At 37.2% G+C, this 15,070-nt stretch overlaps 1 protein-coding gene across 2 annotated transcripts in view; it reads left to right on the forward strand.

Annotated features, from left to right (window-relative positions):
• Positions 1-1,086: 1,086 nt before the first annotated feature.
• The window catches only part of hdac7a (histone deacetylase 7a), a 92,691-nt gene continuing 78,707 nt past the window's right edge, over positions 1,087-15,070 (forward strand). For both annotated transcript variants that reach the window (XM_058762436.1, XM_058762435.1), the window contains exon 1: positions 1,087-1,364. In XM_058762436.1, coding sequence (XP_058618419.1) covers positions 1,346-1,364 — 19 coding nt within the window. In that variant the 5' untranslated portion in view covers positions 1,087-1,345. The remainder of the gene's footprint in view (positions 1,365-15,070) is intronic.

Below are 15,070 nucleotides of genomic sequence, written 5' to 3' on the forward strand. Positions count from 1 at the left end.
AAATGGAGAAGATATTTGAAGGAATTGTTCGCCATAAAAAGCAAACTGAATATGTCATCACAAAATGGACAATATTTGGCACTTATGTGTCAAAGCTTGTCTGCGGATGTGTGTGTGTGTGTGAATTTGTTCAGATGCATGTAATATAGCTGCATATCTTTAGTACTTAGCATGGTACTGATATACTTAAAATACTTTACAACAAACTTAAAATAATGTTTCAGACACTTAACTTCAATGTTTTTGAAATTAAATTTGGTTTAAATTTACATTAAGTGCAATTAGTTGAACTTATGAGTAGTTTTTGACACACTCACTGAAGTAAGACTTAAGTAGGCTACAGTACATCTTTGTGTAATTTATTTCTAATCCATAATTACTTCTGTTGTATTTGGAGTATGGTTAAAGTGTATTGCTGAATGAATGTACTGACAAGCATTATGATAAACTCAAATTTAAGGTAAATTCTATTGAAATTTGTATGTCATGCATTTAAATAAACTTTTATTTGTAATTATGTTTTTGTAATGATGAAGTTGCAATTTAGTACACCAAAAATATAGGCTATTTATTTTAAATGTAATATTGGATAACACACTACAGTTAAAATTATACTTTACATATACTTTGCAAATGATACTTGAAATGTGCTTTAGTATGTTAGTCTATGTTAGTTACACGCTATTTTTCCTTTTGAGTACTGTAAAGCTGCTTTGACACAATCTGTATTGTTAAAAGCGCTATATAAATAAAGGTGACTTGACTTCGCTTGAAAAAATTGGAGAGATTTTGAAAAATTATTTTAATGTGAATTTTCTTTTAACACTTAAAAAAGATTAATCTTCCAAAATAAGTGCAAAAACATCATTCGTTCTGTTGTTATTTCATTCCCTGTTGTTGTTATTAGCACTTTCTAATAATCTGACTGTTGCTTTTTAGCGTCTGATGTTCATTTTCCTGCTATTGTCTGGCATAGATGGCCCCGGCCTCCTTAAAGCGCGTCCCTCCCACCTCCCCAAACCCCCCAGCCCTCCCTTCAGCACCAAACACACACACACACACTCTCTCTCTCTTTCCTCTCCTTTTCTTCCTCCGCTTGCAGCTTCAGACATTTGGGGAATCCTGAAACAAGTTGTTCCCTCAAAGAGGCATTGCCAACTTAGTGTAAGTAGACTCTAAATGAACAGAGGAAACAGAAAGAGGCAGTTTCACTAAGAGCCTTGACATTCCTGCCCTCCTGTGCTTGCTCCTTCATGCCTTTTGTTGTGGACACTGACTGCGCTGGCTGGACACCGTGAGACATTAGATTATGGACATAGTGACGCTGTAGAGCCCGACACGCTGCATGTACGCTCGACTTGCTGGTAAGTGTCTGTTTTAAGATCCCTCTCTTCAGCTATCATTTCATTTGACAGCAAGCATCATCAAGAGCTCGTTCAGGTCTCTAGAACTTAAAACTTAGAGTTTTGTGACATCTCGGTCCGTTCCGAGTCTTTCCTGTCAGGCTTTCTCAGGCTGTCTTTCTTCCCCCGCTGCCTGGGATCATTCGGAGCGCCTCGACTCAGATTACTGGCTTCCTCCTGTTGTTTGCGGGTGCAGGTTTTCTCCTCCGCGCTCTGGCTCCGCGCTCCCACGCTCTAGCGCAGAGGGGAAGGAAAGCACTGATAAGAGTTTAGGAGTCTCAGGGAGAGTGGCTTTTGTTAGCTGCCTCGGTGTGCGTGTGTGCGTCTTAAAAGGAGGGGAACTTTTAGCAGCATGCGAGCCGTTTTCTTCACTTGTTTTGTTGTTTTTGGAGGTAACGTCTATTTTTATGGGTGGAGGGGTGCGAAAATTGGAAACAGACCCACCCTGAGTTGAAGTGAGTCAGACGGCATATGTGCATCTGTGTCAGTCTGGGACAAATAACAGTCCCATGACTTAGAAAAGGCAAAATGAGAGATGTCTTGAGATGTTAGACAAGGGAAATCTCGGGAGGCTTTAAATGGCTTGGACGTGATTTGTAATATTTTGGGTTTGGGAAGCGGAAAGGGAGGATAAAGTGATGGTGTGTGTGTTCTGGGTGGGTGGAATAAGATTGGATATCTGCTGCCATGCACTCTCTTAAAGGTTCTTCAAAGGTTCCTTAGCCTCTTCTTTTCGAGAGCTGACTAAAAGGGTTATTATAAGTTCTTCAGATGACTGTATTGGTTTGGGTTCTTTAGCGCACCTGTAGATCTAAAAAGGTGCCATCAGGTTGTAAAACCAGGTTTTGCCTACCAAAAGTGACTAGAACTTGTAGACTATTAATCATGTTATTACAATGTAATAAATGCAACATGTAGAAGAATTCTGTCTATATAACAATAATTATAGAATAACTGTCATAAAACCCACCAATCAGTGCTACAAGATAAGTGTGACAGAATACATTTATAGATTTATATTACATTTAGATGCATATTTCATCAAAAGTTCACACTTGTCTCTGTGAATGTTTGTGCCGGATATGATTTTGTCAAATACTCGAGATGTTAGACATGAGAACTCTCGAGAGGCTTTAAATGGCTTGGACGTGATTTGTAATATTTTGGGTTTGGGAAGCGGAAAGGGAGGATAAAGTGATGGTGTGTGTGTTCTGGGTGGGTGGAATAAGATTGGATATCTGCTGCCATGCACTCTCTTAAAGGTTCTTCAAAGGTTCCTTAGCCTCTTCTTTTCGAGAGCTGACTAAAAGGGTTATTATAAGTTCTTCAGATGACTGTATTGGTTTGGGTTCTTTAGCGCACCTGTAGATCTAAAAAGGTGCCATCAGGTTGTAAAACCAGGTTTTGCCTACCAAAAGTGACTAGAACTTGTAGACTATTAATCATGTTATTACAATGTAATAAATGCAACATGTAGAAGAATTCTGTCTATATAACAATAATTATAGAATAACTGTCATAAAACCCACCAATCAGTGCTACAAGATAAGTGTGACAGAATACATTTATAGATTTATATTACATTTAGATGCATATTTCATCAAAAGTTCACACTTGTCTCTGTGAATGTTTGTGCCGGATATGATTTTGTCAAATACTCGAGATGTTAGACATGAGAACTCTCGAGAGGCTTTAAATGGCTTGGACGTGATTTGTAATATTTTGGGTTTGGGAAGCGGAAAGGGAGGATAAAGTGATGGTGTGTGTGTTCTGGGTGGGTGGAATAAGATTGGATATCTGCTGCAATGTATGCTCTTAAAGGTTCCTTATCAAGATCCACTAAAAGATCCAGAGTTGACTAAAAGGGTTATTATAAGTTCTTCAGATGACTGTGTTGGTTTTGGGTTCTTTAACGCACCTTTAGATCTAAAAAGGTGCCATCAGGCTGTAAAACCAGTTTTGCCTACCAAAAGTGACTAGAACTGGAATGAGTAATAATTTATCGTATTTTTGCCTCGTCATGGACTGAATAAAAAGAAGTTTCTTCATTGAAACTGAAAGATGCATTTATTGAGAGTTCTCAAGGATTTGATTGTTTTGTGGACATGGCAGACCTAATGGTTGAGATTTGGGAGGAAATGCCCTCTTCTCACATCCATGAGGAAGTGGCCTTGCGGCCAGCCTTGTGATGCATTTGTCCCTCAGACTGCTGTAGACGCCTGTTTCCCCAAAATCTCACGGCTGCTTGCTTTTGTCTATGCGATATGCCCATTTTAACATCGAAATTGGGAAGTAAATATGTAATATGTTGAAGTCTTTAGTTTTGAACTTTAAAGGGAGAAGCTCTGGTTATGCATGCTGCCAGTTTCTGCTGAAGTAGTCAATGAATAGCATGTCATAATCCCTGAAGACCAAACCCTGGAAATTTGACACGATTGCAAGACACCCGGTAGCTTCTGAACTAACGTGAAACCCAAGTCAGATTTGCTCTTTGTACGGTCTGTGTTTTCAGAGTGATCAAGCTTGTCTCAAGTGGCCTGAGATTCCCAGGTTTCGAGGGGTATTCATTTACACACAGATTTAAAACCCTCTTCCTCTCATTATCCGCTCTCTGCTGTACCCTTGTCTCTCAGGAGAGCCTGTGCTATTAGTGATAAGACCGAGTAGCGGTAGCTTTTCCTGTCCTGAGCAGGAAGAGTTGCTCTCTGTTTGGCCGCTGGCTTGTCCTGTATCCATCCTCTCATCCACTGGGAATATCACTATAGTGTTGAGGGCAATTCTCGGATCATCCAGCTGTTGGCAACCGTACTGAACTGCCCGTCCATCTGGACCGCCACATGCTGCAAACTGATATCGCTCTCGTTGTTTAGGTAGCAAAGATAGAATCAGCTTAGACGTTCACGGACCGTTACTTAAAAAAACAACAACAACAACTATAAAATGGCTGCAAACAGTTTGTTTTGGAATACTTTGCATAAAATGTCCATACTGCCTGACGGATACTGTATGAAATATGTGTCTTGAGAAATCAAATGTAATTTCATTTCATGAGAATCTGACACATGTTAGCCAATCAGAAAGCTTGGAGGCCAGTGACATAAGTTTGGGGCAGGGTTTGTATTCAAAAAATGATAAACAAATATGTTGCTAAGGTATTCTGGGTGAGAGTTAATGTGTTGCCAAATGGTGGGCTAGGGTGTTCAGTGTTGCTAAGGCATCACTAAATAGTTGCTTGGGAATTTCTAAGTGGTTGCTAGGCTGTTCTGGTTGGTTGCTAGGTGTTCTACATGGATGTTAGTGTGTTGTTAACTGGTTGCTAAGTGTTCTGGGTGGATGTTAGGGTGTTGTCAAGTGGTTGCTATTTGTTCAGGGTGGATGTTAATGTGTTACTAGTTGGTTCTTTTTCCATGGTTGCTAGGTGCTCTGAGTGGATGTTAGGGTGTTATTAAGAGGTTTCTAGGTGTTCTGGGTGGATATTAGTGTGTTGCTAGGTGGTCCTTGTTAAGTGTTTGCTAGGTGCTCTGAGTGGATGTTAGGGTGTTGCTAGGTTTTCTGGGTGGATGTTAGGGTGTTGTCAAGTGGCTACTTGGTGTTCTCGGTGGATGTTGGGGTGTTGTTAAGTGGTTGCTAGGTGTTCTGGGTGGATGTTGGGGTGTTGTTAAGTGGTTGCTAAGTTTTCAGGGTGGATGTTAGGGTGTTTTGAGTGGTTGCTAGGTATTTTGGGTGGATGTTAGGGTGTTTTAAGGGGTTTCTTTGTGTTCTGGGTGAATGTTAGGGTGTTGTCAAGTGGTTACTTGGTGTTCTGGGTGGATGTTAGGGAGTTGCTAAGTGGTTACTAGGTGTTCTGGGTGGATGTTAGGTAGTTGCTAAGTGGTTACTAGGTGTTCTGGGTGGATGTTAGGGTGTTGTTAAGGGGTTGCTTGGTGTTCTGGATAGTTGCTTACTGGCCTGTTTCAAAAATTTTACTCCCAAGTCTTTGTAACACTGTTTCACCCTGTTTTCAACATTAAGGGCAAAACTCTGATAACTGAAAGAAACCCTATGATCAACAGCTTTAGTGATGCTTGTCTTAGCAGCACCACTAATTAATCCAGTCAGCCCTGGAAATGGTGACAGGAAACATGATCTCTCATCATCGTGTTCTCCCAGAGGCCGGCTCACATGAAGCCCTGAGGTCGAGAGGGTGAAGAGGTCACCTGACTGCACATCCTTTCAGACAAAGATCGATCCTTAAAGCACTCCATTCCCAGACACGCAGACACATGTCCACACCATCAACATCAACAGCCCAAAAGAGCCCATCTGCATGGTTTCATGAGTACTAAACAAACGTGCAAGTGGAGTGATACAATTGTCCTCTAATTTCAGATGAATTTTGATTTCATGAATCCATCTGATAAATGGAATGGAAAGGCATCAGTAGGTGGCACAAAAACATTTGAACCTTTCAGAACACATCAGCTGCAATCACTCACACAAGCCGCCTGGACATAATGCTGGAATATTTTCTGAGCATGGCATGACAGTGTAGCTCCATACTGAGCAGGATATGAGAAAACTATTTTTGTCCTCAACAATTTTGGGATTATCCACATGAGTGGTTTGTTTATAGAGTCGTAGCGAAGGTTCCTCTCAGATGTGGTCATGTGTTTGATGCCCTCCTCTGGTGACTTCAGTGAACTGAATAAATAGGAAACGTCTATAAATAAGTGCATGGCAAAGCCTCTTGTCTCTGTTATGCTTTCAAACCACAAAATAAGACACTCAGTTTACATGAACTACTCGTCAAGCATGTGGTGGTTTGCCTTCGATCAATTTCCTGTTGAGCATTAGTTATTTGTTTCCACCTCTCGGCATATGTTGAGTTACACAGGAAGTGCATGCTGAATAATTTTGTGCACTGTGATTGTCATTTTATCCAGTGACCTGGTGACCTTTTGTGATGCAGTAGCATTGGTTTATTCTGTATATTGTGTGCACATATTATTGTATGTGTTATATTGTTTGCATTTCTCATCTAGCGATTGGTCTGCAATCAAAAGTCAGATATTTCAACATGAATATACTGTATGAATTTCTTATCAGATTCTTCCGAAACCAAATTGTCAGAGTCTGAGCTAAAACATTTTCAAAGCACTGTACTCTGTGTGTTAAGAGTTGTCTTGGTAGATATTTCGTTTTTCTTAAGGAAATTCTGGAGGAACATCTGAAATAAATTGATACTAAAATGAAACCTCTATTAGACAATTTCCTCTGAGATGTAGATACTGGACGTAATTACATTTCTCATAGGTTAAATTTGTCATAAGTGCAAACTTACTTGCCTGGTAACCATCTCAATGTCAACACCATCTCACGCTTTTTCTCTCAATCAGAGGACGTCATTATGTTTTACGCTTCCTTATCAGTCACTAAACAAATGTCGAGTACAGAAGGGAAAAACCTGCTGATGGCAGGCCAAACCTTTCCTGGAAAAACACACATGGAATGGCCAGTTATTAATAAATTATTTCCAGGGAAATCCTTACTGTAGCACACTGATTCATGATGAACATGCTGTGAAATCATAACAAATTATGCTTTTATTGCACAGATAGCCTAAAGTTAAAGCTACTGTAAGCTTTCAGACCAGGTATGGGTCAAGTTTTCATGTGTAACCGCAGGTCTGTTTTGTACGGAAGTCCGCTTTCGCCACGGTATAAAAAAAGGTAATTACATCTTTTTTTCCTTGCAATTCTGAGTTATATTTTACTAATCATACTTTTTTTCTGTCAATTCTGAGAAAAAAAGTCAACATTGTGAGATGTTAACACACAATTGCAAGATACAAACTCACTCTGAGATGCACATTCCTAATTGTGAGATATAAGCGTACAATTGCAAAAAATTATTATAATAATAATAAAAATAAACAAATAGAAAATAAATGAATAAATAAAATAAAAATAATAAATAAATAAATTACTCCATTAAAATAAATGTAAAAAAAACTCCAACTTGTAAGATAAAAAGTTGCAATTATGTATTTTTAATGTTTTTATTATATTTTTCCCCTTTATTTTTCATGGTTGGTTCAGTTGTGAGATTTAAACTCGGAATTGCATGAGGAACATTCTGAGTTTAAATCTTCCAATTCTGACTTTTTTTCTTCAGAGTTGTGATTTGATCTCTTGCAATTCTGTTTTCATAACAGAAATTATTTTGTAAGTACATCTTACATCTTATTTTACAAGTCTGAGTTGAATTGCAAAAACAAAGTCAGAATTTTAAGATTTAAAGTTGCAATTACCTTTTTAAATTTTTATTCCGTGGCGGAAATGGGCTTCTGTACACTCTAAAAAAAAATGGTGCTATATAGCACTAAAAGTGGTTCTTTGGCTCGTAATCATAGGGGAACCACTTTTGGTGCTGTATGGCACCAAATCTTGGTGCTTCAGTGGTTCTTCAGCAGTTCTTCACCGGTTCTTTGGCATGACTGAGGGGCTATATAGCACCGCTACGATATACAGAACCTGTTAAGCTCCTGTATGGCTCTTCAGTGGTTCTTTGGGGTGATTAAGGTGCTATATAGCACCACTGCCTAACAAAGAACCTGTTAAACCCCTTTAAAGGTTCTTTACAAGCCGAAGAACCACTGTTGGTGCTGTTTAGCACCATTTTTGTTGAAGAAATACAATGCAATATGGCACTTCTTGTTGCACCTTTAAAGATATGGTGCTATACAGCACCAAAAGTGGTTTGCCTATGATTACGAGCCAAGAACCACTTTTAGTGCTATAGCACCATTTTTTTGGGGGTTAATAAAAAAGACATAGTATTTTTAATTAATTTTAAATTGAGTTTTTCTTTCCTTTTTTTTGCATACACATACTTTCATAATTGTTTGCCCATCAGGATCACTGACTGGATAAGGAAATAAAAAGAATGTGAATGATTTGGGTTCAGGTTTCTTTTCATCTTGGTGCACAGGTAGTATTTTTTGTTGACCTGTCCACACTTATACCAGTTTTTCATTTTCTTTTCATCAGTTCATCTGTGTGTTGGAGGGCTGACAGTTTTCGTGTGATTCTTGGACGTGACTCAGAGCTTGACAGGAACTCTCATGCGTTACTCATGCACTTGAGGGTCTTCATCGCCACTGCAGTGTATCATCACCGCGCTGCCGTCTTGCGCGATATAACTACTGAAACTGACGTGTAAAGCCATCGAGGATTCCATTGTGTCACTATGTTGACCCCATTTTCCATTTCACTGCACATCTCAATTTAATCTGTATCCTCATGTGCAAAGACATCAGAAAAGTGTTTTCAATTTGGACAAACATTCTGGACTTAAAGTCCCTGACATACTTTTGTAAACATTTTTGTAAAAGGTTTCATATGCCTGGTGTTAAATGGTTGTGGAACTAACAAGTCAAAATTGACAATATTTTCTTTCTTATTGTTATTGTGCACAATTCATCAGTACACATTATTCTAAGGATACAAATATATATATATTTTTTTGTATGACACTCTCAGACAAATAATTGCTAAGGCTGCTGTTGTAGCTGATGCAACATTTCTAAAACCTTGCCAGTAGTTAAATTAGGACATTTTGCAATTAGGATTTGTTAAGATGTGCTCAGGTCTTTTTCACTTTAATATATATCACATTACAGAAGTAAAATAAGTTACATGATTTTTTAAATAAATATATAATATTAAAGGCAATATTTCCCAGTAGCACTAGTTAAATAAACTAAAACTACAAAATGTAGACATTTAATAATAATAATAATAATGATGACAAAAATCTACAACAAAATCACTAAAACTTTAACAAAATGAAATCAAAAACAGAATTATACTAAAATAATACAGTTTCAGAGAACCATATAGCCAAACTAAAAAAGTTATACAGACAAAACAGCCTCAGAAGATGTAAATTAATATCTGAGGAATCTTTTGTTATGCTAAAAAAACTGTTTCATCAAGGCTATCATATCATGAATGCACAAACATATAGCAAAAAATTAAGTTATATTAATATATGACACTTGATTGTCCCCAATTTCTGAATTTTAGAGAAAAAAATAATAACAATAATAATGAAAATTCTTCTTCTTCTTCTTGTTTTGGATCTAGAATTCTCAAACGTACATCTTAAATTGTGAGTTTAAAAGAAGCAGTGGCACCTGGTTCAAACCCTATGAATGAAAGCCTGACCTTTCACTGATCTGTTGTTTGGCTTGGCCAACGATTTCAAGCTCTGTCTTTCAATACAGCAGCTACTAGGTGTTTTTCCTGTGTGTGACAGATTTCAGAACTGAAATACGGTAGGGACGACTTCACAGTATAACCACTGAAAGGAGCTGATGAGCGTTAGCGAGAGAGAGGACGAGAAAGAGCGAAGACGAGTAGAGACACAGCCCGGGTTTATTTTTAGCCTTTCTTTCCACCTCTTCCACCCACCTTTTCAGGATTGTTGTTGTTGAAAAAGGTGGGCCCGCTGTCGAATGATGTCAAATGTTGTCAGTGGCGGTACAGCACGTCCACCTCAAAGCTTGCTGGGAATTACCCCGTGTCGCCTCGAGCTCTTTCGCCGTCCATATCGCTCCGCAAACTGAAATCTCACTACAGTTTCCACTCGGGAAAGTCTGTGCCTCATAAAGCCATATGAATGCATTTATGGTGGCAACTTTTTCCATCATACTTGCTTTTATTTGACCGGTTTTATTAGGACAAAAAGTGAATTATATCTGTGTATTCTTTCACTGTTTTCTTATTCTAATGATTCATGGACTCCTTTTATTGTAAATTCCATTCCATTTCCCTGAATTTAGTCTTTTTGTTGAGTTCCTCATTTTAAGCTAGAGGTTCCCATATTTATATATGTCTCGAAGCGTAGATTCTGTAAATCTCTCTAGAGATGATTTTAGGGAATTTAAGAAATTGCGTCTCTCAAAGTAAAAAACAATACTTCTTGCTTCCTGAAACCCCATCTAGCAGTTAAAGGAACAGTTCATCAAAAATGAAAATTAGCTGAATATTTATTCACCCTCGGGTTGAATTTAAGATGTAGATGAGTTTGTTTCTTCGTTGAAACAGATTTGGAGAAATGTAGCATTCTGTCACTTGTTCAGCAATGGATGCTCTGCAGTGAATGGGTGCCGTCACAATGAGAGTCCAAACAGCTGATAAAAACATCACAATAATCCACACCACTCCAGTCCATCAGTTAATGCCGCGTGAAGTGAAAAGCTGTGTGTTTATAAGAAACAAATACATCAACTTGTTTCCAGTCCAAAATTCATAGTATTGCAAGGAATGTCCTGGATTCAATACAACTTAATTACAAGTTAATAGCATATTTATTAATATCTTAAGTTTATTTGTAACATTAATTCTGATGCAGTGCTTTGCCTCATAGACTTCCATTTTATTTTTATTTTCATTTTTATTTTTGTAATTCCAAATTTGTTATATATATATATATGATGTTTTATATATAAATTAGTATTAGTATTTAAATTATTTTACACGTAAAGAAGGGACATGATATAACTATCTACAAAGACGGAGCAAAAATAGCTGATCAAACGGACAATTAATACAAATTTACTGTTTAAATAACACTTTTTTGTGAAAAAGCATACTATAAGCATTTTAACAAAAACAAGAGTATATGCACACCAATGAAGTGAGTATCATATGCACGCAAAAAACTGCATTTTATATGCACGTCAAACACGTGCGTATTGAACGCATGCCAAAGTCAGCTTCTGCGTATAATTAACACACAAAACGCACAAAAAAAAAAAATCGTGCTATTGATACGCATTTTCATGAGACCGGGCTCAAAAAACTATGCGCAATTGTACCTCGGACAAAAAAAAAGCTGTTTTAAACGCAACGGATGGTCACACCAAATGTTGATTACAGTAAAAAGAAGTTAATTGATATATACAATTTTTTTATGACATTATTTTTGAAAGCATCCCCACTTTACAGCATTTTTACACAAGTGCCTAAAACTTTCCACAATAATGTAGCTTTGCATGTAGATTTCAGTAATTAGTGAAAATATTACTGACCTAAGACTTTTGCACAGTACTTTAAAAAACACTACATATATATATATGGACTGTTTGAGTGTATTTTTCTTGAAAAGCCCCTCACTCTATCCGTTCTCAGTTTTTTTTCCATGCTGTAATGTAGTACAGACTGGTGTATTGATGTGCTGGTGGTCTCTGATGTAGGTGATCTTCACATGTGAAACGGTTTCCAGCAGCAGTAACTGAACTCTGAGCACCGCAGTGATACGCTTTGAGCTGCCCACACTTACCCACATACCCAAAAACACTGGAAAGAGAGCGTGGAAACACTTCATATATGCCTGTCTTCACACCTCATCCTCCTGTGTTTTTTTTCTCTATATGCATTGTGCTTCATTGTTTACTAAAAAAGAGAGCGTGAGACTGTTGGCCATCATTTCCAAAACCAGAAAGCCAGCGCAGTGACCACACTGATAGCGGTCTCATTAGCTTCAGTGTTTGAGTTAAAGGCTCATGATGTGATAACAGCCTGTTTGAGCATCATTAGAATAAAAGAAGCCACTGCGTGACCTCTGACCTTCATACTGTGTTAACACTGTAACAGTGTTGGGAAGGTTACTTTGGAAATGTAATCGGTTACAGATTACAAATTACTTAAAAAGTAACGTGTAACTGTTTCAGTTACTTTATTGATGTAACTGATTACATTTGATTACATTTTTGATTATTTTTCTACATTTCTAACGAATGTTTTTGACTCTTAATCAGTTAATCAGACAGGTTGTAGCCTCAAGATTTCAGTGGCAATGTAGATTGATGTGATTGGCTGACGTGCTGCGCTGAAAGTCCAAACGGGAACCAATCAAAAGCATCAGACTAGCATGGCTTTACTAAATGGCCTTTAAATGGCAGATCAGGCAAAAAAGTTCATATTATTCAACATATACAGAAAATATTCAGATGAAACCCCCTTTGTAATCGTTAACATTTCCATAAGTAACAGTAACTTAATTACATGTTTTTTTCTCAGTAACTGTAACTGATTACACTAACATTTATTTTGTAATTAAATTACATACCATCATATCTCCAACACAGCACATAATACTGATTAACCTAGCAACAATCTTAACTGTTGTACTTAATCATTAAAAGTAATTACAGACCGTAATATATATATATATATATATATATATATATATATAAAGAGACAGAGAGGGAGAGATAGGTAGGCTGAATTTATTTCAGCCAAAATTCAGTAAAAACCGTAATATTGTGAAATATTATTACAATTTAAAATAACAGTTTTCTATTTGAATATATTGTAAAATGTAATTTATTCCTGCGATCAAAGCTGAATTTTCAGCATCATTATTCCAGTCTTCAGTGTGACATGATCCTTCAGAAATCATTCTAATATGCTGACTTGCTGCTCAAGAAACATTTATTATTATGTTGTTAACAGTTGTGCTGCGTTATATTTTTGTGGAAACCATAATACTTTTTTTTTTTTTTTCAGGATCCTTTGATAAATAGAAAGGTCAAATGAACATTTATTTTATTTTATTTTATTTTATTTTATTTTATTTTATTTTATTTTATTTTATTTTATTTTATTTTATTTTATTTTATTTTATTTTATTTTATTTTATTTTATAAATGTATTTATGTACTGTCACTGATTTTTTTACTAATTTTTGTCATTTAAATGCTGAATTAAATTATTAATTTGTTTTTAAAAAATCAAAACTTTTGAACATAGTTTGCACACATCTTTCTATAGTATTAATTATATATATATATATATATATATATATATATATATATATACACAGTGAGGAAAATAAGTATTTGAACACCCCGCTATTTTGCAAGTTCTCCCACTTAGAAATCATGGAGGGGTCTGAAATTGTCATCGTAGGTGCATGTCCACTGTGAGAGACATAATCTAAAAAAAAAAATCCAGAAATCACAATGTATGATTTTTTAACTATTTATTTATTTGATACAGCTGCAAATAAGTATTTGAACACCTGAGAAAATCAATGTTAATATTTGGTACAGTAGCCTTTGTTTGCAATTACAGAGGTCAAACGTTTCCTGTAGTTTTTCACCAGGTTTGCACACACTGCAGGAGGGATTTTGGCCCACTCCTCCACACAGATCTTCTCTAGATCAGTCAGGTTTCTGGCCTGTCGCTGAGAAACACGGAGTTTGAGCTCCCTCCAAAGATTCTCTATTGGGTTTAGGTCTGAGACTGGCTAGGCCACGCCAGAACCTTGATATGCTTCTTACAGAGCCACTCCTTGGTTATCCTGGCTGTGTGCTTCGGGTCATTGTCATGTTGGAAGACCCAGCCTCGACCCATCTTCAATGCTCTAACTGAGGGAAGGAGGTTGTTCCCCAAAATCTCGCAATACATGGCCCCGGTCATCCTCTCCTTAATACAGTGCAGTCGCCTGTCCCATGTGCAGAAAAACACCCCAAAGATGATGCTACCACCCCATGCTTCACAGTAGGGATGGTGTTCTTGGATGGTACTCATCATTCTTCTTCCTCCAAACACGTTTAGTGGAATTATGACCAAAAGTTCTATTTTGGTCTCATCTGACCACATGACTTTCTCCCATGACTCCTCTGGATCATCCAAATGGTCATTGGCAAACTTAAGTCGGGCCTGGACATGTGCTGGTTTAAGCAGGGGAACCTTCCGTGCCATGCATGATTTCAAACCATGACGCCTTAGTGTATTACCAACAGTAACCTTGGAAACGGTGGTCCCAGCTCTTTTCAGGTCATTGACCAGCTCCTCCCGTGTAGTTCTGGGCTGATTTCTCACCTTTCTTAGGATCATTGAGACCCCACGAGGTGAGATCTTGCATGGAGCCCCAGTCCGAGGGAGATTGACAGTCATGTTTAGCTTCTTCCATTTTCTAATGATTGCTCCAACAGTGGACCTTTTTCACCAAGCTGCTTGGCAATTTCCTGTAGCCCTTTCCAGCCTTGTGGAGGTGTACAATTTTGTCTCTAGTGTCTTTGGACAGCTCTTTGGTCTTGGCCATGTTAGTAGTTGGATTCTTACTGATTGTATGGGGTGGACAGGTGTCTTTATGCAGCTAACGACCTCAAACAGGTGCATCTAATTTAGGATAATAAATGGAGTGGAGGTGGACATTTTAAAGGCAGACTAACAGGTCTTTGAGGGTCAGAATTCTAGCTGATAGACAGGTGTTCAAATACTTATTTGCAGCTGTATCATACAAATAAATAGTTAAAAAATCATACATTGTGATTTCTGGATTTTTTTTTTAGATTATGTCTCTCACAGTGGACATGCACCTACGATGACAATTTCAGACCCCTCCATGATTTCTAAGTGGGAGAACTTGCAAAATAGCAGGGTGTTCAAATACTTATTTTCCTCACTGTATATCTATAACTGAAATATTCAGTAATTCAAAAGTGATGATAAAAACAAGTGTCTTTAATCTTTAATCAGCACTTCATTGTATTACTGTTTATATTTCCAAATAAATAAATACATTTTATAATCTATATATAATGTGCTTATCAACAATAATAACAGTTTAGAAAAATAAACAGGATTTGCAACTTAGCTAGTTATGAGAAA

Source organism: Onychostoma macrolepis, chromosome 23 (genome assembly GCF_012432095.1).
Source record: "Onychostoma macrolepis isolate SWU-2019 chromosome 23, ASM1243209v1, whole genome shotgun sequence".
Taxonomy (NCBI): domain Eukaryota; kingdom Metazoa; phylum Chordata; class Actinopteri; order Cypriniformes; family Cyprinidae; genus Onychostoma; species Onychostoma macrolepis.